Source organism: Haliotis cracherodii, unplaced genomic scaffold (assembly GCF_022045235.1).
Source record: "Haliotis cracherodii isolate W230 unplaced genomic scaffold, xgHalCrac1.p SCAF_3, whole genome shotgun sequence".
Taxonomy (NCBI): Eukaryota; Metazoa; Mollusca; class Gastropoda; order Lepetellida; family Haliotidae; genus Haliotis; species Haliotis cracherodii.
In genome coordinates this window covers 11,898,789-11,925,905 of record NW_027266286.1, presented here as the reverse complement: position 1 = coordinate 11,925,905, position 27,117 = coordinate 11,898,789, and the positions used below count along the sequence as shown (strand labels likewise).

General features: G+C 41.7%; 2 protein-coding genes across 2 annotated transcripts; both read right to left on the bottom strand.

The window, feature by feature from the left end:
- Nucleotides 1-113: 113 nt before the first annotated feature.
- On the bottom strand, nucleotides 114-1,720 carry LOC139474913 (beta-1,3-galactosyltransferase 5-like). Its single transcript, XM_071258105.1, has one exon. It carries the CDS (start codon nucleotides 1,700-1,702, stop codon nucleotides 629-631), a length of 1,074 nt encoding a protein of 357 aa, XP_071114206.1. The 5' UTR covers nucleotides 1,703-1,720; the 3' UTR covers nucleotides 114-628.
- A 20,707-nt stretch (nucleotides 1,721-22,427) lies between these two features.
- On the bottom strand, nucleotides 22,428-26,678 carry LOC139474270 (uncharacterized). Its single transcript, XM_071257209.1, has 3 exons — nucleotides 26,537-26,678; nucleotides 26,261-26,302; nucleotides 22,428-23,920 (listed from the first exon to the last, which is right to left on the bottom strand). Exons 1-3 carry the CDS (start codon nucleotides 26,676-26,678, stop codon nucleotides 23,442-23,444), a joined length of 663 nt encoding a protein of 220 aa, XP_071113310.1. The 3' UTR covers nucleotides 22,428-23,441.
- Between the last annotated feature and the right edge of the window lie 439 nt (nucleotides 26,679-27,117).

Here is a 27,117-nt window from a genome sequence, read left to right as displayed (position 1 = left end):
TCAAAGGGACTACTAATTTTAGTTCGTTATAACCGTAGTTCGTGATATGCATATATACAGCATAACTACAGCAAATAGTCGGGACCAAAACAGTAACTTCGTTATATCCGTAAGTTCGTTATAAGCGTGTTCGTTATAACCGTAGTTAACTGTATGTCACTTTTGATAGACGCTGTAACGTCACAAAATATAGACAGGATTCGACTTCCAATACTGCTTATGTTTTTTTGAAAATATGCAATTAATGTTGAGTTTTTGTTTTCCAGGTGTATATATCTCGCTGTGCCATAAAAACATCAATGGGATACAGACAATGCAAGTAGCCTTTGCCTCTTCAATTGTTCGAAGATCAACCTTAAGTCAATATGATTCCTTTCATCGGTCAGAGATAGTTCAGTGTGCTGCAGGGCTATCTAGGTATACCATTGAGGTAGGCTTAGCTGGCATGTTAATTCCTACTTGTAAGAGAGAGAGAGCTTATCGTTCTGTTGACAAGGGTGAAATTGATCCAAGGTATTTCCGGCAATATAAGCAGGATTGGGAACACGTTGTTGCTTTGAAAAGTATGAAAAATGATGGTGTATGCATTGTGGTGGCACGTTTGAAACATCGCCCTGAAGTCTTTATTTCAAACGTATTTACATATATTGTCATCGCTGTATGTCTTCCACACCAAATACATTTTGTCGGGACTGACATCTACACTTGCGTCCCGCCTTTTAGACACAAAATCACACGTATCAACGTTATAATTCCTATCCGAGAAAAACGTTTGAAATCCTTTGATCTGCACTTTGATCATTCTGGACAAAATGGCCGTGATGTAAACATCCTCCATTCTCAGATACGGCACGTATTCTGAAACATCCACAAGCTTGGACGAGACGTCCATAGGCATAACATAGAAGTATCCAAGGATGTAAGGAGGTATCAGAATGTAAGGGTATTCCTGGAAACTTAACTGATACTTCCCTGACCTCCGAGTCACGGACAAAAGCACAACGTGCCCACATAGATATGAGGACCACTCTGGGGACTGAAGTTTATGAAGGACCTGCGGTAGATCTACAAACACATCATCATCCACCTTCATCACGTGCTGTGTCCCGGGGCAATGCTCCCTCGCCCATTTGAACCCCATTAATATTTTCTTCGTGACGTGAAGTCCGTAGGACTCCTCAATCCCGATCTGAAGGATATCGTCATACACAGATGCTTCTCTTTGGAGCCTGTGGATTAACGTGAATTCACGCGAATGTCCGAAAAGATATACTACCTTCACAGTGGCGGGTATGCGTCTGGATGGCCACCTGCCGCTTCTGGAGACGCTCCCCCAAGTGTCCCTGATGGCCTGTCTTTTTGCATATGCTTGGGCAGTCGACAAGACGAAGATGAGCACGGAAGGATTGTTGGCCCCACCACACACGTTCTGAGGGGATGTGATGTACTTGTAACCCAGGTGGTTCACCTGCCGATCCTGGGGGTAGTAAAATGACCTCCCTGGGTACACCCACGACAACAGATACATCGTCATTGCTATGACTACAAGTAACTGGATCCAGCGTCTGGTGAGAAAGATAAGGTAATGTTTCAATACTCGTCCCACACGTCTAATGATTGGGATCATGGTCGGCGTATGTTTTTTATTAAAGCACTGTCTGTATGGCCTTAAAACCAACAGGATGTATGCATCCCGTGTCATCTTTACTGTCCTTTGAGTTTCCCTGAAACGAAAAACCAGAACATTATGCTTACACCCTTCACGTTCAGATTGTTAGGCAATGTTACCCCCATATTGAAGAGAGACAAGTTCTATGGATGAACGACTTGTTTATTACAGTTAGTGCAACGTTTCAGTCTGCTTGCTGACTCTGTGTCCATAAGACAATTCACTGCCTTCTAATTCACTGGCTTCCAATCATCCCAATCAGCTTCCGTCCCATTAGTCATTCACTGGCTTCCAGTCATCTCAATCAGCTCTCTCTGTCCAGTGAATTTATTGTATAAACATTGCTGTCAATAAGTATATATACCTATGTTGTTCAGCACTATCCATCCCTTGCTTGATAAATGTGTTAGGATCTACACCGAAACGTCGCACTAATTGTAATAAAGAAGTTGTTCATCTTTCTTCATCACACCAACTTCTAAATGCCACTGAAAGATGTTACCTCATGTTCTTTAACAGAAAGTAAAACCCCACCAAATTTATAGCAATTACCTTGTTTTTTTACGAACAATATTAAACACTAGGAAAGGTGGATGCATAAATTCGTATACAGTGAATTGTTCTTGATCATGTTAGAAGGTGAGGTGAGGTGAAATTTGGTTTAACGTCGCGTCCAAGATTATTGCACTTATGTAGCGATGTGCATGTACGTGTGTGTGTGTGTGTGTGTGTGTGTGTGTGTGTGTGTGTGTGTACTAGTCCGGACTGATGCCGATTTTTAGTGCTATCCCACTGAGATACCATGCCGCAGTTTAACATGAATACCCCACTCAGACACAGTATACTAGACACAGTATACTAGACCACGGAGGCGGTCACGGGTAGAAGGAAGTTTCGCAGTAAACATCATTTATACGTTCAGCCCTTCCCGGACAACGTTGTCTAGCCAACGACATCCATACCCGAAAGTTGATATGTTAACAATCAACCAATGCATGTGCTTATACAGTACATGGGGCTACTAGACTAATTTCATATACCGTATTCGACGTAATAAGCGCTCAGGGCGCTCTCAAAATTAGCAGTACGGGGCTCTTATTAGAATATTATTTTGGTGACGAAAAATTGAAAGAGTTGATTTGAAAGATAAATTTCGTGGTTTATGCTGACATCCTGACATGTTTATGCATTTAATTGCCCATAACCAAGGGTGCATATAACACACGAGTGCGTATTATACCTGAATAAATAAGTGTACATTGATCAATCGGAAGGGTTGCTAATTGGGATTGTTCACTAGCCAATATACTAGCAAATGTCGCCGTGGGCGCTTAATGCGTCGAATACGGTAATCTGCATCTGGAGATGTGTACATAGGTATCATGTAAATCTGTGCTTTTGACATACTGTATCGACACTCATGTATCATCAATATTTTAAGTTTTTATAAGTATTGAGAAGTTGGAAGTAATCTTAACTAGGAGTGTTATGGATAACAATTTCTGTATTATGCATACACAACGTTTCAGGATTACCTCTTGCCTATCATCACGTATCAATATGTTGTGTTAAAATGAGCCCCTGTAAGGTCGGGGGCACGGGTGGCCCAGTCGTCTAAGGCGCCGAGATTCGCTGTGCAGAGTTGCGTCCGTTGGACATGCCAGAAACCTATGATTGTGGATTCGAATCCCGGTTCGCCCCGATTATGTTTCTAGATTTGTCAGCACGATGCCCGTGCTCCCGGGTTTCACCAAAGTGGTAAACGTCTGAGACCTGCATCACTGACATGCCGTGATATCATTGGAATACTGTTAAAAGCGGCGTTAAACCCAAGTCACTCACTAACTCGGTAAGGTCATTGAAGGAGGCCATGATGTCCACGGACATTCGGAAATGTTTTTAAAGTTGAATACTGGACCATGTGTGGACCGGAATATAACCTTAGAACCTTTGAGGATTGCATACAGAGAGTGACACACACGCACGCACGCACGCACGCACGCACGCACGCACGCACGCTCGCACGCACGCACGCACGCACGCACGCACGCACGCACGCACGCATGCACACACGCACGCACGTACATATACACACTATTAAATAATAACCTGTGCATATTGTCCTCTGATGGATGGTTTACATCAATAGCTTGAACACACACACTGACTGCATGTTAACAGATCTGTATCTGATTGATACGGCTCTATCTTTGAGACATGACACAGGTATTGACACCACGTCCTTGAACTTAAGGCAAAGTATGAATACTATCTGCTCCAAGTAGAAGACAACAGGCAGTTTTATTAGGTGACCTTCATTCCCCATTGAGCAGTTTAACCAACGATAGCATGCACCCAGGGATTCATTTAACGGGATTCAAAGGACACCCGACCTCTGCAGTTTTTGTGATTTTAGTCTGGTACACAGTATGATAGTACTGATACCTGACCATACTGATACGTTTAACTATGATAAGTTCATATCATACAGTTCCCGTCATTATTTTGTGTCGACTTGTCCTCAGTGTACCCAAGTCGATTTATATCCATCAATGAAATGTACACTTGTGGGAACTAACTAATGTACTTCTATTTCACACAGCTTGCATTACGTATGTCTCGGAGATTCTGGGCCATCATCATCATCATCATCATCATCATCATCATCATCATCATCTTTATTCAGCATGGATGTAGGTCATCGGCCCATTTAGCTTCAGTTACAATGCAGCCAACAAACTGTCTTTAAATTACACGTTAACACTATTGTTCCTTAATTGCATTGAAAAACAAACATTGCCAATATTTCAGTATTATCAACAGACATTAGTATATTTTTCTGTAGAGTCGGGTATAGGATTTCTTGTGGAGATAAATTTGACACAGATCTGCATAAGCCTCCCAAACAAGCAAAAAAAGATTTTCTACATATCCATACAGTAAACTACGGTTATAACGAAGTCAAATGGACTACTAATTTTAGTTCGTTATAACCGTAATTCGTTATAAGCATATATACAGTTCGTTACAACCGTAGTTTACTGTAATTACGTACTTTACAAGTCCTTTTCTTCTCTTGCTGTTTTTACTCTATGGACCCGTTTCTATGTTTTATTAATGGGAACCACATCGAAACTGACCTAACGCTCGACGAGACTTATTAATTGTGATCAACTTGAAAGGCTCCACTTGGAAAGAAATCTTCAACATCGAATAGGACAATGTCTTAAAACCACCTGTTAGTGAGGCAAGCCAGTCTTGTTTATATGTACATTATGTCGTAAGTTAAATTATGTCAGAAAACTATCAATATAATTATGCTGTATCAACTGGCTTACCCAAATTTCGCAACAGACTTTATCTATACAACACCTTTTTGATTTTGAAACTTAATTAATTTTATGATGAAACATGTCGAACAACATCATAATTTTATCATAAGATTTTCTGATCAACGAAATCTGTTAAACATAAACTTATATACCAGTATTAAATATTAGGTATAAAAATAACTGTGATCTGAATATCTTTGGCATTCGAACAACATGATTCAATGTAGACTTCTTAATACCAAGAAAAGACTGGCTAGTAAACATGTTAAATTTCCCTGAATTCAAGTCACAAGCAATATCCAGGAACCCATACCTCAGCAACATACAATACAATTGGCAGTTCTTTGCTATACAAAACGGGAAGAAAACATCATATGGTTAAGTCTCGATAAACTGCTTAAAATACCAAATAATGCCCTTTTGGACTGCAAAATAGCACTATCAAAGTGCCTATTCCAAAGCTTATTTCGTGAAAAGGTTATGCCTAAATATTTATAAGAGGTAACACATTTAATAGGAATTTTCCCATAAAATAACCATTTCTATTTAGGAATGACTCCATTGTTTAAAACAACAATCTTACTTTTATCTGGATAAACACTAACATTGTTTTCAATATTCTACTCCTGTAATGTATCAATGTGTCTTTGAAGACCTGTTACATTATCAGAAATTAGAACCACATCATCTGCACATAACAAAAAAACAGGATTTAAATCAGGATGCAACAGAATACCCGGATAACACGAATTTTCTCTTTTGTTGGTCAAATCCTTTTTAAATAAGGAAAACAATACGGACTCAATACACAGCCCTGTCAGACGCCGACGTTGTTTTCTAACATACCCGAATATCAATTTTTACACATGATTTAAACAAGAAGGCAAGACATTTTGGCAAGAAGTAGGCATCCCAGTGGGCACAAATAGCACTCCCCTTCTTGTGAATCCGTTTCTCTATGCATATGAATCAGAATTTCTTTTCGGATTGGCAAACTCAAAACAGGGTAATTTGGCCAAGAAGTTTAACTTAAGCGTTGTATATCGATGAGCTGGTATCGTTCAGTAACAATCAATTAGCCAATTCCCTTCCACTGATTTACCAACCTAACTAGAAATAAAGGAGACCAGTGAGACCACGTCATCTGTTTCATATTTAGATCAATGCCCAAAGATTCAGAGTGGCAAAATACTCTACACAAGACTGATGACAAGAGTGATGACTTCAACTTTCCCATCAAGTCGAGCATTATTTAAGCAGGTCCAGCATTTGGTGTTTACATTTCACAACATTTGAGATACAATCGAACATTTCTACCAAGATTTCAAAGAGCGTCATACTATTGTTGCTCAGAAGTTGTTTGATCTAGGTAACGACATTCAGGGTGTAAGTAAAGCTTTCAAAACGTTTTATGGTAGACATGTGGAGAACACTTCCAAATTTGACGCATTACTGACAAAAATGTCAACTCCCTAGTTTGACTTGTACCATATCTTCCCGTGTTTTTCAGGTGAATAATTGACGTGCCTTTGCTTGTGTTTGCGACGTGTGCCACCGGTGGAGCAGGATACACTCACCTTTTCGCGAACACCTAGTATCATTACTGTTGATAGTGATTCATAAACACATGCACATGATATAGTCGGAATTATACAATCGACTTTTTTTTGTGCAGAGATTTAAAATGGATTTGGAAAGGGTTTCGTCGCTTTTTTAATTTAACTGATTCATAATCAGCCTTAAGACAACCAGCAGTTTTTTGGAAACTCCTTTCTGCTCCTAGACGAACCATAATTTAGACCCATTGACCGTATCGAATGCCAAAGAAAAGTCAACAAAAAAAGGCATAAATTCGACCCTTTTCCTTCCTCAAAAGAATATTAATAACAGAGTGGATGACTGGTAGCATAACAATGGCCTGTGATTCTGAAACTCCAAAGGTTTATTCTTGTATTCAAAACTGATACATAAAGCTTATTAAAACATACTTAATATTATAATACCTCTACAGCTATTTGCAAAGAGTAATCTCCCTTTTTATGTAATGGCACAAAGAAACCAACAGAGTTGTAGGGAATCCTACACTCTCGAATAATTATAATCAGAGGTATTTACACTTTGAAAAAAAGGTTTACCTTTCATGTTAGGTAATGTTAGTTTTAACCGCTGTACCCGTACCAGAATATGTACTCTGTGTCCCATGCTTGTAAGAGCAGGCTTATGGTATCCTAAAGGCCTCGGACGCTGATGAAGCTATGACTGGTTTGCCTGGCTCAGACTCAGGCCTCCATGATATGCATGTAGCTTTTATATTGATGACTGCGGCGTAAAGCAACATTCACAGGCTATTCCAAGGCGGCCCGCTGAACCTTGGGGAACGAGCATCTCGGTCAGAAGGATCACGCGTCGTAATCACCCGATACCCTACTTAGTCGACAAGCAGGATCCCTGGGCTCAGTCGAAATCCTCAGTTTTAAACATGGCACGGCAAAACTGTTACCAGTGACGTGATCGTGACTCAAATGTTGAAAATTAGTTTATCTTCGTTTCGTTGTTTTAGTCACCTGCCAGAAAAGATAGGGAAGATCGAGATAACCGTTTGCTATCAGACCTGATTGCAGAGTACTGTGGATCTGGGTCAAACCAGCGAAGTTAACGGGATCTTTGTGTTGTCAGATGCAGGCGCCCTGTGTTATAACATCAGGATGTACCCTGGACAGGGAGTGAGTCATGGCGTGTAAGCTGAATGTTAAACCTTACAAATAATTTGATGTGTGAGAAGGCGGTACGAGGCTGAAAGCACAGTTTTATCAATCTGAAATTCAAATCCTACAACCTGACGTACTTCAGTTGGAGTTTATTTGAACGATGAGCATATTTCACTCTTCTCGTATTTTAGGTCACGACCACAAGAACATTAATTATGAATTACGGCACTGTCAACTGCTTACACTCAGAACGAAACCTAAGGCAGAAATAAACTATATATTTGTGTTCCCCGCCCCTTTTATTTTCAACCCTCGCTTCGGGCTTTTTCATCTTACAGAATTTTAATCTTGTCCATACTTTATGTTGTCTTACGCCGCACTCAGCAATGTCTTGTCCATAGTGACAATTAAGATAACTGAAATATGTCACTAGATGTATTACATAAATGTTCAGGGCATATCTCACAACCCTCTTCACCACTGTCTAACGACACATACATGTATGTACTGCGGTATTTCTGTTGAAGCCAATAGTCATAAAGGAGGTTGACATTTGTAAGAGCAAAAAGTTACCATTGATTCTCAACAGGGTGCACACGTGGCCTTAATACTTAACAGGTCATGGATACATTAATACGGTCTGACTCAGCAGGTCAAATTCCTTATTAAATCATATCTCTGGCAGTTGAAAGGAATAGAGTTTAATAATTGCCTATTATAATGGAACCAACTGATGGCGTGATAGATGCTTAAAGATGTGTGGTTATTAAGGGTCAGTGCAAGAAGTACGTTACATAATATCATATAATACACTTTAGAAACTTTAGAAATCATATGAATACGTCAGTGAATAATTATGTGTGTTTTATAAAAATGAAATGCATAAATTTTATTTTGTCATAAATACCCTTTTATGCAATTTCATATTGTTTTAATATATAAGAGTCGAACACATGCAAATCAGCGCATTGTGTGATCTTCACATATTAAGCTACATTGGAACATCTATCACAAACACCATTCCGCATAATCTTCATAAAAATATCAATTAAGATCATTTTTGACATACATATTAAAACAAATTATTTCGTATAAATGCCATAGGGAAGGGATTGGTATCCGCTGTAGATATCAAGAGTTGTGTACTAAATGTCCGATTGGGATTTGTTTTACCGGGACCCTGGCAAAAAACTATTTAGATACACGTGCAAATCGATCTGATTATGCTTACATTGAAGTTACTGAAACGTTAAAAGTCAGAACTAGGAATGCGTGCATAGTCAGAAAGTAATGTGAACATTGGTGACTTGTGGTGTAACCATGGCATTTTATTGTTATTTTTATTGCGTATTACGTAACTAACAACATATTACGTAATTAACAATATATGAGGTCACTAACATTATCACGTGACTTACCGCGAATCCTGGTATTTCTGTGTGAACCGGGGTCCTACTCAGGACCCACCCGACCCAAGCACCTGTCCTAGTCCCTATAATGCTACACAACACAAGGCATTGATACATCAGTAGGCTTTGTGTTTGTTTCTATAAGATATTAATACGATGCAATGAACTGTTCATATGTTACCTCGTCTCCTCCGGCTCCCACGACATCGAAGGAAGACATCCACATCAACAACGTGTGCATAACGTTTCTTATACCCAACATGTGCGTTGGACTTCGACACCAGGCATAACCGTATAATATTTCATAATCCACATACCCTGGTATACATCTGTGTCTAATGTCCTGCTCATGTAGCCATCATCGTCACAGGGTATCGTGGCCGCCCAGCACAGCGATACACACTCAAGTAGATTCGACTGACATCATAGTACAATCTGCAGTTTAAACCGTCGCTGATAACGCTCGTCTTTACGACTGTGTTTATTAAGGTCAAGCGGACTCCCTAAACGGTCAGCAATTGTGCGTTCGAAACTTTACGATCAGTGTTTAGGGTGTGGCTATAAATATAAGGTAACATAAATCAGGTTGTTTTTTGTTTTTGGATTGTCAGTTAAAAGATATGGCGTACTTCATGTCAGCTCTCACAGACTTGAGCACGACAGGTCACAAACGTACTGTTCATTATCAGCTCGCTTGTGGGTCAACAGCCACTGTCCATCCACGCTTCTAGGTTACACACAACCAAATGTTTTCCCGTAGACTTCTATAGTAACGTTATATTTTTTTTAAAAATAACTAAGCATTCAACAGCCATTACCTGTACGTGTGTGCACAGTTTGGCCTTAGAGCAGCAATAAAAAAAATAAAAAAATGACCAGCTTAGCCAGCTCCTTTTCCGAGTACAGGAAGCTAAACACACCACCCCCAGTTTCGCACCAAATGTCACCTACTTGAAAATAGCTGTGGTCACATTCGGCATAAGTCATCATGTTGAAAAAGGCAGTACTAGATATAGAAAAACATGGTCAGTTTTAATAACTGGATGGATGAAAGACATAAAAATCTTACAGAATATCCTCCAATCACAGCCTGCAGATATCTCTCGATCCGCACTGTCCAAACTGGTTCTGATTTGGTGTAGTAGAACCTGTAGCGAGAAAGCTCGGCATATTAGATAAATGAGTGAGTGAGTTGGGTTTAACGCCGCTTTTAACAGTATTACAGTTATATCGCGGCGTGTCAGCTTAATGTGGGAGGAAAGTCCGAAGTGATGCAGGTCTCGGTGAAACCCACGAGCACGGGTATGGTGCTGACAAACCTAGAAATTGAAATTAAATGTCGCCACAACCGACAACACAAATCCATAAGAAAACGCCATAATGGTTATGATTATTAAAACAAAATAAAAATGATTTTTCTTACACAGATTAAAATAAATAAATAAATATAGAAAAGAGGGTTTGGGTTATCCTGGAACAGTCAGGCTGGTTAGACTCATCAGCTCAGAGCCGTTGCCCCTCGCAGCGCAGACAGCGAATGGGACTTCTCCCTGGAAGCGCTGCCTTGTCGAACCCACCAAGAACCTTTCGGAGAATGTGAAGACTCACCAACAGTGCAGCCTTCTACATTACCCAGATTGTCAGAAGGGTTGTATTTCCAGGTTGCAAACCTGGGTACTCTCCCAGTGTCAGTCAACTGTTTGGGAGATACCAAACCTAAGGCACAGAGAACAATTGGGAGTTTGCCATGTTTTTCCTGAATCTTGTCAATCACATTAGTGTCAACAGGGACAGAAAATTCAATGATGTAATTGATTTCATTGTATTTATCAAAAAGTACAAGATCAGGTTTGTTAGCCTGGAGGGGCGGTCGGGTACCCTGGTGGTTAAAGCGTTTACTCGTCACGCGGAAGACCCGGGTTCGAATCACGACATGGGTACAGTGTGTGAAGCCCATTTCTGGTGTCCCCCGCCGTGATATTGCTGGAGTATTGCTAGAGGCGGTGTAAAACCATACTCACTCACTCACTCACTCACTGTTAGCCTGAAAAGTTCTGTAGAGACATAAGTTATATGTAAATCCTATCGTTTGAACGTCGTCACAAAAATGAATTGTTACCTCATGAATAATGGATGATGCCATCGTCAATATTTTGAGATAATGAGTTGATATGACGTCACGTCGATATAGGACAATTCGATAAGCATGTAAACAATTGGCATGAACCAGACAATGAGCATGAAACAAAAATTAAATTGGTCAGAGAGAACTACTGAAAATATGTTCATGTATACTCAACGACGAAAGAAAAGCTAATGCTATACATATTGGTTAATATTTAAAGTATTTTTCATATTAAAGAGATATTAGATTGGTTCGATGCACACACGGACATAATGTTGTGTGAACCGAAGCTCATGAACGCATCACATGTGACGTCATAGATCCATGACGCGGGATGCACCATTTGTCTCGTGCAGGATTAGCGTGTAAAGTTTGGAAATCACGTGCAGCATATAGTTATAAGAAAAAAGGCACTCTGTGGTAACACTTGACTGAGTGTGAGTTTTGTCATTAAGTGGTACACATTGGAAATATCTATTCTCAACCTACTTCTCTATATGTTTCTATGTTTCGAGTTTCTTTTGGCGGTGAGTATATATCCCTTGCTCTGCTGATTAGGTTTGTATCTCCGACATGTCCGTGTATCTATCTACATTACTGTCCTACGTTAACTGAATAGCAACGTTAACGGGGGATAAGCTGAACTATGTCTGAACTTATCGTCTGTATCTGTAGTCAACGATCCTCGACATCGTGCTGTACACGGCGATCGCAAGTAGGAGACGTCGAGATACGGGAGGAGTGCGGGAGGTCGGTGGTTCGGTCCGCGGCCGCAGCATTACCAAAGACGTTAAGAGATGGTGTGCACCCCACCCGCTCTCCCGTCCCCCATATTATAAGTTGTAGCAGTATCACAAGGGATACGGGTGGTCTTATGCGTCCCGTGTAAGCTTTTGTACCACGAGCCTCCATGTCAGAATGACGAGATCTGATTGGTCCACGTGATCTTGATAAAATACTTTATCATACCTCCATGTCAGAATGATGAGATCTGATTGGTCCATTAAATCTCCTATATCCCGCCTGGAGCAAGTAAGGCTGCACGTGGAGGGGCAGAATAAAGGAGCAGAATAAATCCCTTATACTCCGCTTCAAAGCAAAAAGCCGCACGCTTATTTCCAGTCAGTGGAAGTCACGTGACACAGCACAAATAAATCTCAACTCAATATGAGAGCTGTTTTCTATCAATTTTTAATTCGTGTTAATTGTTTTAAAATGTCACATTAGACTCGTGAAGATTCTGGGTTAGAATAGGTCTTCAGCAACCCATACTTGCCGTAAAAAGCGACTATGCTTGTCGTAAAAGGCGACTAACGGGATCGGGTGGTCAGGCTCGCTGACTTGGTTGATACATGTCATCGATCCCAATTCGGAAAGATAAATTCGTTGAAGCAGGATCACTCGGAGTACATGGGGTTTTATGCGTTCCTCGTTAGGTTTTATACCAGTAGCCTCCAACTAGCTGTATAAAACACCCCATGTACTCCGAGTGATCCTACTGCAACGTATAATGCACACCGTGTGGTACTGCTACAACGAATTTATCTTACCGTAAGTCCTTATCTGCCATTATCAAAGAATTAAAACAAATTCAAAATTGATAGAAAACAGCTGTTCGAATGAGCTGAGGTTAACATGTGTTATGTCACGTTACTTTCATTGACTCGGAAAAAGCGCGCGGCTTTCGCTTCGAAGCGGGATATAATGGATTTATTGTCCCGCTCACAAATCCACGTGCAGCCTGTGTTCCTCGTGACGGGGTATAAGGGGTTTATTCTCCCGCTCAGAAATTTATTCCCCCCTCCCCAAGCGGGATACATATATGTGTCTTCTCATCGTGATGCAGTAATGTCGTGTCTTCTCAACCTGATGCAGTAAGGTTGCGTCTTCTCACCGTGATGCAGTAAGGTTGTGTCTTCTCACCGTGATGCAGTAAGCTTGCGTCTTCTCACCGTGATGCAGTAAGGTTGTGTCTTCTCACCGTGATGCAGTAAGGTTGTTTCTTTTCACCGTGATGCAGTAAGCTTGTGTCTTCTCACCGTGATGAAGTAAGCTTGTGTCTTCTCACCGTGATGAAGTAAGGTTGTGTCTTCTCACCGTAATGCAGTAAGCTTGTGTCTTCTCATCGTGATGAAGTAATCTTGTGTCTTCTCACCGTGATGCAGTAATGTTGTGTCTTCTCACCGTGATGCAGTAATGTTGTGTCTTCTCACCGTGATGCAGTAAGGTTGTGTCTTCTCACCGTGATGCAGTAAGCTTGTGTCTTCTCACCGTGATGCAGTGATGTTGTGTCTTCTCACCGTGATGAAGTAAGTTTGTGTCTTCTCACCGTAATGCAGTAAGCTTGTGTCTTCTCACCGTGATGAAGTAAGGTTGTGTCTTCTCACCGTGATGAAGTAAGCTTGTGTGTTCTCACTGTGATGAAGTAAGCTTGTGTCTTCTCACCGTGATGCAGTAAGGTTGTGTCTTCTCATCGTGATGAAGTAAGCTTGTGTCTTCTTACCGTGATGCAGTAAGGTTGTGTCTTCTCACCGTGATGTAGTAAGGTTGTGTCTTCTCATCGTGATGCAGTAAGGTTGTGTCTTCTCACCGTGATGCAGTAAGCTTGTGTCTTTTCACCGTGATGCAGGATGGTTGTGTCTTCTCAACCTGATGCAGTAAGGTTGCGTCTTCTTACCGTGATATACTAAGGCAGTGTAATGAAACCTATTTGTGTTAAAAAATGTGTTATGGTTGTTTGTTGTTAACCACCGCACTCAGCAATATTCCCGCTATACGACGCCGGTCAGTAAATAATCGAGTGTGGAACAGATATGCCAGTGATTGACACCCTAAGCATTAATCTACCCAACTGGTATAAGATGGCATGCATCAACTAAATCAGCAATCCTCACTATCCGATGAAGGTTAAAAAACGTGTCCAGTTTCGTACTTTCGAAAGCAACACCATATCGGGACCCTTAGCTCCAGACCCAATAGACTTAATGGCTGCCAACGAATCGAATTGATTCATGGTCAAAGTTATCCACCCATGCTAATGGTTGTAGAATTGCAGAAGTTCTGCTGCAAATACGATATGTAACCATGAAGCATGACCACATCGGAGATAGTAAAATCAGTGATCCAAAAGCCCGAACAGTACGAAACATGGACGGATCTTTGGTGGTGTCGGAACAAGTGTGTGTAAAGTGTGTGTCAGGGTTTTGAGTCATCCCACAGATGATACCCTTACCTTATCAGCTTGCTGACGGGGTTAACCTCTTTGGGCATGTGGACAAGGCGTCCGACTTCGGATCAGAATGTCCGTGGTTTGAAATTGTATGGCCGCTACATTGGCTAAGCACGTTCATATTACATTTATAACAAAATAAGTCTCAGTACCCTACTACGCGGCCAAGGACGTGCCTTCGGTTGACGGGGGAGTATGTAGCAGGACGTTAAGTCATCCCACAGATGACACCCTTACCTTATCAGCTTGCTGACGGGTTAACCTCTTTGGTCATTTGGACAAGGCGTCCGACCTCGGATCAGAATGTCCGTGGTTCGACTCCCACCACGGGACACTGAAGTATTATGGCAGCTACATGTACATATAGCATTCTTGTATAAAATCTTCAGCAACTGCCCTCACTATATTTGGACTAATTCTTCTCAACAATTACATTGACTTCATAACACAATCCTGGCTGGAGAAGAAGCCAAGGATCAGTTTTAGAAAGTGTGGATGAACCCACTGGATTTCAAGTGATCCACTCCATGTCGTGCTGCCATTGTCTGAATGTTCAAGACAAACTGAATCTTGCCACGAAACCAGTCACGCAGGAAATGCTCGCCACAGTCATTATTTATAAAAGTAACTGAATGATATCTGTCCATAGCCTTCGTCTGCAGGGGGCCACGGGTGTCCCAGTTGTCTAAAGCGCCGCAATTTGCTGTGCAGAGTTGCGTCCTTGGTCACGCTAGAAACATATGATTGTGGGTTCGAATCCCGGTTCGCCCCGATTATGATTCTAGGTTTGTCAGCACTATACCGTGCTCGTGGGTTTCACCGAAATGGTTAACGTCTGAGACTTGCATCACTTCGGGCTTTCCTCCCACATTAAGCTGACACGCCGCGAAAGAACTGGAATACTGTTAAAAGCGGCTTTAAACCCAACTCACTCACTTCGTCTGCAGCACGTATTTAAGTGATACATGTATGTTTTGACGCAGGGGAAATAAAAAGGTATCGGCTCTACACGATACTAGTTGTGCAGGGTTTCACCTGGTTTTTGTACAGGTATAATTATGGCATATCTCCAAGCCTTTGAAATAGGCCTAGAATGTCATCACATCTTCAACAAACAACTAGCTATGACCTCGAACATGAAGGTCATGGAAATTTGAAGGGATCTACCTACAATATGAGTTGGAGACAAAGGAATAGTATCAGTAGGTGCTGATGTAGTTGACCATGATTCAGCTACATTTGAGGGGACACGGTTGGCACAATCGTCTAAGGCGCCGCGATTCGTTGTGCAGAGCTGCGTCCCTTGGGAAGGCCAGAAACCTATGATTGTGGGTTTGAATCCCGGTTCGCCCCGATTATGATTCTAGGTTTGTCAGCACTATACAGTACTCGTGGGTTTCACCGAAGTAGTTAACCTTTGAGACTTGCATCACTTCGGGCTTTCCTCCCACATTAAGCTGACACGCCGCGAACAAAACTGGAATACTGTTAAAACAGGCGTTAAACCCAACTCACTCACTTCGTCTGCAGCACGTATTTAAGTGATACATGTATGTTTTGACGCAGGGGAACAAGGACATGTCGGAACACCCAGCCTGAAGAGCTGAGCCTGGAGTTGATACAAATGCGCCAGTGAAGTTTCTCAGAGCTCTTGACTGCTTCCGATCAAGCTTGATGAGGTGGCTTTTAGCAGTAGACATGAAGACTTGGCAGCCACAGTCAAGTCTTGACAGGATAAGATGTGGGTCGAAATTGGGTTCAACGTCACGTCTAAGATTATTGCACTTATATAGCGACCTGCATGTACGTGTGTGTGTTTGTGTGGCTGCTTGTAATAGTCCGGACTGATGCCGATTTATAGTGCTAGCTCACTGAGATACCATGACGCAGTTTAACATGAATACCCCACTCAGATACAGTAAACTGACTCCGAGCCGACCAGTCCTTGTTTTAATGCCGAGCGCCAGACAGGGTAACAACAAGTACCATCTTTTAAAGTCTCCGGGCGGATGCTCTACCACTAGACCATGGAGGCGGTCGACAGGATAGGAGCTTTAAAGAGCTTAATCAGCTTCCTTTTGAATATCACTTCAAGAGATTAAAAAACTGTTACAACGGCAAGTAAATCTTTAAACAAAATATACCCCCAGGAATTTAAACTCTGGTAGAATATTTTGGCTATGGTCCCAACTTATGAAGTAATTTTAGAGTGATCATCATTGCTACTGATTTTGAGTGAGATATTTTGAAACCCTTCCTGAAAACCAGGCCATCTCATCATTTTGTAACCAACTGAAGGTTACCAAATCGTCCCCAGAAGGAATCATCATCAGCACGCTGTGCAGGGTTAACACGGAAAGGAATATCAGCGATGAAGTCGTTGATCAATGCATTATACAGAACCGGGCTACACCTCCTGGTGGAGTGCCATTATCTGTGATGTGACGTCAGAAGGTTCTGTCCCAATATGCACCTGAATGACCCTTTCAGACAGATTTGTCTGTTTCAATCTAAACATGTTACCTTTCATACAACGCTTTTTCAATTTGAAAATACAACCCCTATCGCATATCATATTGTTTGCCATTTCAATATATAGGTGAGGTGAGGTGAGGTGATATTGGGTTGAACGTCGCGTCCAAGATTATTGCACTTATATAGCGACGTGCATGCACGTGTGTGTGTGTGGCTGCTTGTACTAGTCTGGACTGATGCCGATTTATAGTGCTAGCTCACTGAGATACCATGCCGCAGTTCCCACTCGGAAGCAGTATACTGACTCCAAGACGACCAGTCCTTGTTTCTGCCCCTTAATGCCGAGCGCCAGACAGGGTAACAACAAAGACCATCTTTTAACGTCTTTTGGTATGACACCCAACCGGGGATCGAACCCTGGACCTTCCGCTCTCCGGGCGGATGCTCTACCACTGGACCACGGAGGCGGTTTCAATACATATAAGTACATACACTATGTGTCCCTGGTTGCAAGTTGCCTTCTGAGCTTCTGTCGTTTCACATGCTGATTGGGGGCACTAGTGGCCTAGTCGTCTAAGGCGCCGCGATTTGCTGTGCAGAGTTGCGCCACGCCAGAAACCTATGATGGTGGGTTCGAATCCCGGTTCGCCCCGATTATGTTTCTAGGTTTGTCAGCACCATACCCGTGCTCGTGGGTTTCACCGAAGTGGTAAACGTCTGAGACTTCACTTCGGGCTTTCCTCCCACATGAAGCTGACACGCCACGATACAACTGAAATACTGTGAAAAGCTGCATTAAACACAACTCACTCACTCACTCACATGCTGATCCGTGCATGGACCACCTTTCGAAACCCGATAAAATTCTGGATGTAGAGCTAATTTTTCGTCACATAATAAGTCATACGTTTCGTAACTAGTCTTTCTATACTTTACATAAATTATAAGAAAAGGTATCGGCTCTACACGATGCTAGTTGTGCAGGGTTTCGCCATAGTTTTGGTACAGGTATAAATATGGCATATCTCCAAGTCTTTGAAACAGACCTAGAATGTCATCACATCTTCAACAAACAACAGACCTCGACCATTAAGGTCATGGAAGTTTCAAGGGATCTACCTACAATGTGAGTTGGAGACAAAGGAGTAGTATCAGTAGTTGCTGATGTAGTTGACCATGATTCATCTACATTTGAGGGGACACGGGTGGCCCAGTCGTCTAAGGCGCCGCGATTCGCCGTGTAGAGTTGCGTCCCTTGGGAAGGCCAGAAACCTATGATTGTGGGTTCGAATCCCGTTCCGCCCCGATTATGATTCTAGGTTTGTCAGCACTATACCGTGCTCATGGGTTTCACCGAAGTGGTAAACGTCTGAGACCTGCATCACTTCGGGCTTTCCTCCCGCCTTAAGCTGACACGCCATGGAATCCTGTTAAAAGCGGCGTTAAACCCAACTAACTCACTTACGGATTGTGCCATTCCTACAAGGGCGGTTCAGTCCTAAGGTAGACACGTATCTTGTCTGCCACCACAGACGCGTTGTCCGAACACGATGCCATCGTCCTAATGTAAAATCTCTGTTGGAACAACTGGAAGCACAAACGTCACATGTGTTTGCTTTCCTGACACATTAAGCTGACACGCCGTGATGTAACCGGAATACTGTTAAAAGCGGCGTTAAACCCAACTCACTCACTCACTCACTCATCCAAATTTGAACAGAGCAGTTGCAAGAACAAGTGACATCATTTGGTACAGAGGATGGTTCCGAGCTTCTTCTGTGAACATGTACTTGTGTCTTGGTGGAGAGATAGGTTTTGTCACAGCGGATTCATTACAGGGTGAAGTGACCTTGACAATTGAGCAGCTTCGGCATGGAACACGTTCTTTTCTACTCTGATTCATTGGACAGATGCTGCTTCCTTATAGTTTGGACAGCCTTTACAAGCAGCACTAAGAGTGAGAGAGTTTTACGCCGCTTTTAGTAATATTACAGCAATATCACGGTTGAGGACACCAGAAATGGACTTCACACATTGTATCCATGTGGGGAATCGAACCCGGGTCTTCGGCGAGACAAGCAAACGCTTAAACCACAGAGCTACACCACTGCCCCAAGCAGCACTGTGATCACCTCCACCGTTTTGACATTTTGAAACACCCTCAGCATCACATTCATCAAGCGCCCCACTATACCTTGCACATACAGGAGTCTTACTTTTTCCATAGAGATGAAACGTGATCACACTGTCGACAACTGTAGCACCTTATAGCTGGTGGGGTGGGTGAGTATGGTTTATACGCCACTGTTAGCAATATTTCAGCAATATCAGAAATGGGCTATAGCTGGTGGAAGAATACGACGCACCCGGAATGATTGAAGGTACATTTTGACCCGTTCGGGAAGGTGAGGGTTGCAAATGTCGACAATACAGAAGTGGTAATCTATTTTCCCCTCCCACGCAGTGAACGCTCAGCATCAATGACCCTTTGACCTTTAAGTTGATCAACTAAACACCCTATGTTTACATCATAGTCAACTCTGTCAACTACACCCTCAAGACTCAAGACTCCTCGGAATACTACCCATCACACGGATGTCTCAGATTGTTGTCTTGGACAAAACCTCCTTTAACTGTTCCACAGATTCCCAGTGAATCAACAAGAAGACTTTTTCTAGTTTTGTCACGAATTCAACATCACCAATACATTTCTGAATGTAACGAGCTGATGCAAGTTGGCCCAAGTCTGATGAAAATATAACAATAGGTTTCACTGACACATCAGAAACAGCGTTCAAATCATTCTGACACACGCCATGGTGTTTGAGCCTTTTGGAGACCATAGTTATGTACTTCTGGACACATTCTGCATTGGTAGATGTTTGCTCAAATGTGTTTAGGATACCCGTGAAGATCCGGGCTAGAACAGGTCTTCAGCAACCCATGCGAGTCATAAAAGGCGACTATGCTTGTGGTAAGAGGCGACTAACGGGATCGGGTGGTCAGGCTCGCTGACTTGGGTGATGCATGGCATTGTATCCCAATTGCCAATGCGCATGATGTCAATCAATGGATTTTTTGGTCCAGACTCGACAGCCGTCATATAGCTGGAATATTGCTGAGTGCAACGTTAAACAACAAACATAAAACAAAAACATCATCCCAATGCCCGTCAATAAAACAACTAGCGTAAACAGAGACTCGCCACGTGGGGCGGGAATTCCGTGCAACCTCACGTCACAAAGCAAAGAAAAATATGGCAGAATAAAGCCAATATTGTGTTAGCTGACCGTAATCTAAATTTACGTTTTTGATATTATCAATCTATTTAATTCGAACGATACAGAGTTGTGACAATATCTGGCAACTGGACACGCGTCTAACCTTAGTTACAGCCGAAGCTGGTCGCCATCTAACAAGACAAGAAGACAAGAGTTGTCCCCCTTTAGCTTTAGTCCACTGATGAAACGTCTGTGTAAGAGTGGTACTACATCAATTTCAGTCTCTTTCAATGGCGGTTCTTGTGTCCAGCACATAATTTCTTTCTTTCTTAGGTTGATATATATTGCTATACATATTACGCTATTAGGTTTACATTAAATATCACGTTTTGTGTAACAGTGACTGTTGTCCAGTTATTTATCCATGTTGATCAAGCTACGACTCTCTACTTAATGTTTCAAAACATTTTTAAATCGTTAAAGTGTTCATTGTGTTGTCTTTCGCTTACTTTGCAGAGTTCGGTTATATTGTCCAGTTAAACGAAATACTTTGATGTAATTATAGGCCTTAGAACAAGAGAGTATATAAGATACCATGGTATTCGTCAGTAAGTACTTTGACGGCGGCTTTGAAGGTAGGTGCAAAAACAGAATCGGACACTGAGGTGAATTGGTACTTAACGCCGCGTTCGAGATTTTAGCATTTATAGCGACGTGCTTGCCCGTGTGTGTCTGCTTGTGCTAATCCGGACTAATACCGGTTTTCTATATAGTGCTAGCTCACTGAGATACCATGCCGCAGTTGATACCCCACTAAGACACAGCATACAGACTCCGATACGACCAGTCCTTGTTTTGTTCCCTTAATTCCGAGCTCCAGGCAGTGCAACAAAAAGTACCACCATTTAAAGTCGTTTGGGGTGTGAGTGAGTGAGTAAGGTGCGTCGTGTCAGCTTCATGTGGGAGGAAAGCTCGAAGTGATGCAGGTCTCAGACGTTTAACACTTCGGCGAAACCCACGAGAACGGTATAGTGCTGACAAACCTAGAATCATAATCGGGACGAACCGGGATTCGAACCCACAATCATAGGTTTCTGGCTTGCCCATGGGACGTAACTCTGCACGGCGAATCGCGGCGCCTTGGACGACTGGGCCACCCGTGTCCCCTAAAGTCATTTGGAACCACCGCTGGGGATCTAACCCCCGACCTCCAGCTCTCCGGGCACACTGTCCACTTGGCCAGTCGGACAGAAAAAGGACGTCACTGTGCATGAGGCGGCCTATGATGCTGACACTTTGTAGGTTAGATCCATTTAAAATGTGCCTACCTGTCTAGGGCTCTATTCTAAACATAGCCCTATTGTATCCATATTGACACGGCGATGTCGGGTAGCCTAGTATTTAAAGCCTTCGCTCGTCACGCCGAAGACCCGGGTTCGAATCCCGACATGGGTACAATGTGTGAAGCCCACGTCTGGTGTCCCCCGCCGTGATATTGCTGGAATATTGCTAAAAGAGGCGTAAAACCATACTCACTCACTCCTTATTGGCACCGTCATATGGTCTATTTGACCTCATGTGAACTAAAAGTTGAAATGAGCTTATATCGTAGGTGCGCCGTCCGTTCGCCGTAATATTATACTAATAGCACCTTCTAGCAATAATGTTCTGACAATTGTGGTGGCATCTGAAAACCTCCCAAAATAAGCTATGGTAGCGAATGGGTTCATGGTATTTATCGTTAGAGAATGGGATGCAAAATACTACATAATCAAGGATATGGAAATTTTGAACCTACAATGTGAGTGAGTGAGTATAGTTTTACGCCGCTTTCAGCAATATTGCAGCAATATCAGGGCGGGGGAAACCAGAAATCGGGACCCACGTTTACTTCTGTTACACTGAAATGTCCTCCTGTGGTGAACTATGGCGTAGTCTCCAAACCACGAAGTAAGGCGACGCTGTGTCTTATACATTGTATCTGGTCCCGATGGTTTGAGTAAATATGAGACGTACCTGTATGTATCGTGCAGCGCATGTAGCACATATGCTGAACAAAACAAGATAGTGTTCCCTAACCCTTTTGTTCAGTATACATCTGTATGTTCCTATGACATGAAATACATGGTAAGACGGGTATACTGTGCAGAATGGGATAGAAAATATTTCCGACCTCATGCTTGAAGACATGCAGTAGTTGATAGAGTGCGGCATTAAACAAACAACACATACATCTTTTTTATCTGATTGAAGGAGCCAAGCAGTTTTATTTTTTCACGATTGTTTTGAGGACACCAAGCGAACCTGAAGCAAAATATATGTCAATATATGTATCTGAAACATTTGTTTTCTCAAAGCATCCCTGGCTCCTTGACATAACAAACAAAAGCCTGTCACTACGTATTGCGTTACCCAGTTACCCTGATTTGTGTGTGTGCGTGCGTGCGTGCGTGCGTGCGTGCAGGTGTGTGTGTGTGTGTGTGTGTGTGTGTGTGTGTGTGTGTGTGTGTGTGTGTGTGTGTGTGTGTGTGTGTGTGTGTGTGTGTATTTACCATCTTTTACCATCTTTTGGTATGTCGCTGCCGGGGCTGCAATTACGGACCTTTGTGCGTGTGTGTGCGTGCATGAGTGCGTGGGTGCGTGCGTGTGGTTATATCAATTACCATCTTTAGGTAGGTATGTGTGTGTGTGTGGGCGCGCGTGCGTGCAGTATATTCTCTGCATTAGTAACTTCATATAATTTTCACCGCCGTTGGTCTTTTACGCCAAATGGAACATGCGGATACCATGAAGCCATATATCCTACTAACAAAGTTTAGGATAACCGATTCTTTAATATTACTAAAACATTCAAACATTTCAAATTTGAAAGGGATCCATCTTATCACATCCATGTCAACAATCTGATAAACTCTTACGTTCTGTCCATACCGGATCTAGAGTTTTTCGAGAAGAAGCGATAGCTTGCAATTAATCCCAATTACTAGAGTTGGGTTCATTCTGGTTCTGCTGCGCATGAGTATGCCATAATAAAAACAAAACATGAGCAAACATATTTGGTTGGTATGATGCAAGGGTCCATTGTTCATGTATTACATGATATTGTTTTTAATTTTCTTGGATTGGTTCAGTATGGCTTCATGGTATCCAAGATTACGATGAGTAAACTAAATACACGTGTTGGTAACACATATTTATATTGCCTTTAAATAAATCACTTCTTCTATCAAGCCATACGATTCTTCCGAGTCTGTTACTCTGTGCAGCGGGATCTCAGTTTGCCCGGATCCTGTCATAATACACCTGCATCTTCCTGGCATCCTCAGCAGCATCTTTCTTGTAGAAGAACCCCTTCCTCGTGTTGGCCGTGAACCAGGCCGATGACCAGCACAGGCTGCGGAGGTCATTCGCAAGCTGACTGGTCACCTCTCTGCTCTTGGCCAGCTCCATGTGATAATCCAACCATTTCTGTTTATACAACATAGCATCTCTCTTCTTGCCCATCCTCTCGTTGGCTGTGCTCCAGGCTGCAGCCCAGGCCATCTGCTCGTAAAAGAAGCAGAAGTCGTGGCTGAAGATGCCGGAGTTGCAGAGACTGCTGTAGTGGCGCCGGACAGTGTCCTCGTCTCGCTGGGCGTCGCTCCTGTACCGCTTCATGTGGTTCGCAGCATGCCATGATGCATAGGCCGCTATTTCCTTCATGTCCTCGGCTGTAGCCGCCGGGATGCTGGTCAAGGGAGAACACTTGGCATCTAGGTAGACAAGTACAGGATGTACTGACACATTCAGAAAATAAACAGACATACTTTAAATTTTGACATGCAGTTGAACAACACTTGTGAATACTTCATGTACATGGGGATTGCAAGCATGTTAAAGAGTTTTAGGCCAAAGTAGAATGCTTTCTGAATGCAAAATTTAAAAAACAATTTACATTTACAAAATGCTCTTTATTACTGGGGTAAAACTCTGCCAAATCACATCATACAGGCATGCAAAATATATATATATATATATATATATATATATATATATATATATATAATAAAATAATAAAGTCCACGTTAGTCCATCATCTTCTTTATATCAGTTTCATATACATAGTACTTTCGCTGTCTCATGACAGCTCTTCAGTGTAACTGAATATTATATTATTATGTTATAATATTATAATATTATGTCAATGTCAGTTACACTGAAGAGCTGTCATGAGACAGCGAAAGTACTATGTATATGAAACTGATATAAAGAAGATGATGGACTAACGTGGACTTTATTATTTTATTATATATTACATGTACACCGAGTGAACATTTACCTCATTTTTGTATATATATATATATATATATATATATATATATATATATATATATGTATATGTGTGTGTGTGTGTGTGTGCGTGCGTGCGTGCGTGCGTGCGTGCGTGCGTGCGTGCGTGTGTGTGTGTGTGTGTGTGTGTGTATGTATGTATGTATATATATGTTTTAGGGGTGACTATTGATCTGGAAATCACTATTGCGATAACTATCGATATTGCAAGCAACTATTGCGCTTAATATCGATTGTTTTCAGTGTCTCATTTTAGATGGATTTTACGGTTGAATTAAACCTTGGAACTGAAGTTTCCTTTGAATGTGATAATCATAACAACAAATAAACAGTAAAGTTTGACTGATTTGTTTTGTCTTTACCCTAATAATTTAAGAAAAAGAAACTTCCACATCACCATGTGTAAATTATTACCACTCATGATCAAAAGAAAAACAAATTTGACCAGCATTGCATGTATTTTATTAATATGGTGATTTAACAATAGATTTATTGACTTTAACTTGTTACCAATAGCAATATATCGATATTTCGATTTATCGTGACACCCCTAATATGTTGTAAGTATTAAGAAAAATAAATTGTCACTTGAAAACTTTATGAAGACCTATATCATCAACTAAGTGTGAAGCTAAATCCTCAACAGAGAAACATATTTACTGGACAGTGCATAAGCCACATTTGTCCATTTTATGTCAAACTGTCCCGTTTTTGTGTGCAACTGATTTCTCTCTCTGAAGTATGGCAAACTGCCTGCTATTTTCACACTTGTTAAAATTATATTGTATACCTGTATCCTGTCTAACCAACTAAATCTTGCTGCCTTCTGTATAGTTATGTAACCTTCACCTAATAAGAATTATATTAAGTGTCATGTTACTTTATGTGATAATATGTAACATCATATACAGAATTGAAAACAGAATATTTAAAAAAAAAAAAAAAAAAACTTTTAAAAAAGGGTTTTCTCAGATACGATGTGACTTCAATTACAGGGTGATTGGGGCACGGGTTGCCCAGTCGTTTTAGGCGCCGCATTTCGCTGTGCAGAGTTGCGTCCCTTGGTACGCCAGAAACCTATGATTTTGGGTCCAAATCCCGGTTTGCCCCGATTATGTTTCTAAGCTTGTCAGCACCATACCCATGCTCGTCGGTTTCACCGAAGTGGTAAACGTGTGTGACTTGCATCACTTGGGGCTTTCCTCCCACATTAAGCTGACACGCCGTGATATGTCTGGAATACTGTTACAAGCGGCGTTAACCCCAACTCACTCACTCACTTCGTCAGCAGCACGTATTTAAGTGATCCAATATTTAGCTTTCAAAACACTAGCACTTGGAGGGTTAAGCAAACGGTCCTTGTATTCAATACCACATTCACAGCGATATTGACTTTCATGACAATAACAATAATCTCTATTTCACCAATATATCCTCCAATCAAAATGAAAATTTCCCTCGCGGAACGTTTTGATTGGATGAATATACCGTGACATGTGGTGACACGGTAATGTTTCCCTGTAAATACCACCATCAGTTTAAACAAAGAGTCAGGGTCAGATCAGCTTCAGCATTCGGCGAATCTCCACGTATAACTACTCTGTACCTACAGACAGTCTTAAATGTCAGCAAGACATGCAACATAGGAACCATATGGACGACACAGCAATAGGTAACACTAACCTCAAACATCACTTACGGGCCCCTATACATATATAAATGCAATATATGAATCATACGCAATGCATCAAAGCACACCATACCGCTTGTGTCCTGGGTGGGCACGAACGCCTTCATCTTGGTTTCTGAAACGGTATATATATATAGAGAGAGATACTAGGTATTGGTATACTATTACAAGTCTTGTGTTTTTGCAAGTGATACTTATATTAACCTTAAGCATATATCTATATACGGTACGTGACCCAGCCTGTACACTATAAGTTACGTTATGTCAGAGAATGTCACGGTATCAAACATATCTGTCACATCAATGGATTTATTTCGTGTCAATTGGGTGCTTTTTTTCTACAACTTACCTGCTGAAATGTCAACTCTTCGCAACAGCGAGCAGCACACATCTGACAGGGCACGGTTGCGTCCCCTACACTGATGTACATGAACAAACGCTGATACAAGTCTATATTTAGATTGTATTGAATTTTTGTGTTCAGTAAACATCGCTCCACCCTTTAAGTGTGTCATGACGGGGTCTCGCTTGTTTGGTTGGCGAGCGGAGTGGGAAGAAGTTGGACGGGTTGGAGGTAGATTAGGAGTGAAAAGACGTATACTTAGAAGACTGTATGACAGGTTATGTATAGTTCATTCTGTTTCCTGTTTTACGCCGCACTGAATCATAGTGTAGCGATTTGACTAATAATGAATATAATAACTTATAATTAATTATGAACAAAGACATACATATGTATAGTATATATATACTTGTATCTTACATGGACCATGATATGCACATATAGTAAACTACGGTTATAACGAACTCAAAGGGACTACTAATTTTAGTTCGTTATAACCGTAATTCGTTATAAGCATATATACAGTATAACTACAGCAAATAGAGGGGACTAAAAAGTAAGTTCGTTATATCCGTTAGTTCGTTATA

Coding starts and splice junctions, on each gene's coding strand:
- LOC139474913 (XM_071258105.1), bottom strand. CDS start 1,702: ATGACACGGGATGCATACATCCTGTTGGTTTTAAGGCCATACAGACAG.
- LOC139474270 (XM_071257209.1), bottom strand. CDS start 26,678: ATGTTTACTGAACACAAAAATTCAATACAATCTAAATATAGACTTGTA. Junction 26,303..26,536: donor AAGAGTTGACATTTCAGCAG/GTAAGTTGTAGA, acceptor ATACCGTTTCAG/AAACCAAGATGAAGGCGTTC. Junction 23,921..26,260: donor GCCCACCCAGGACACAAGCG/GTATGGTGTGCT, acceptor TTGTCTACCTAG/ATGCCAAGTGTTCTCCCTTG.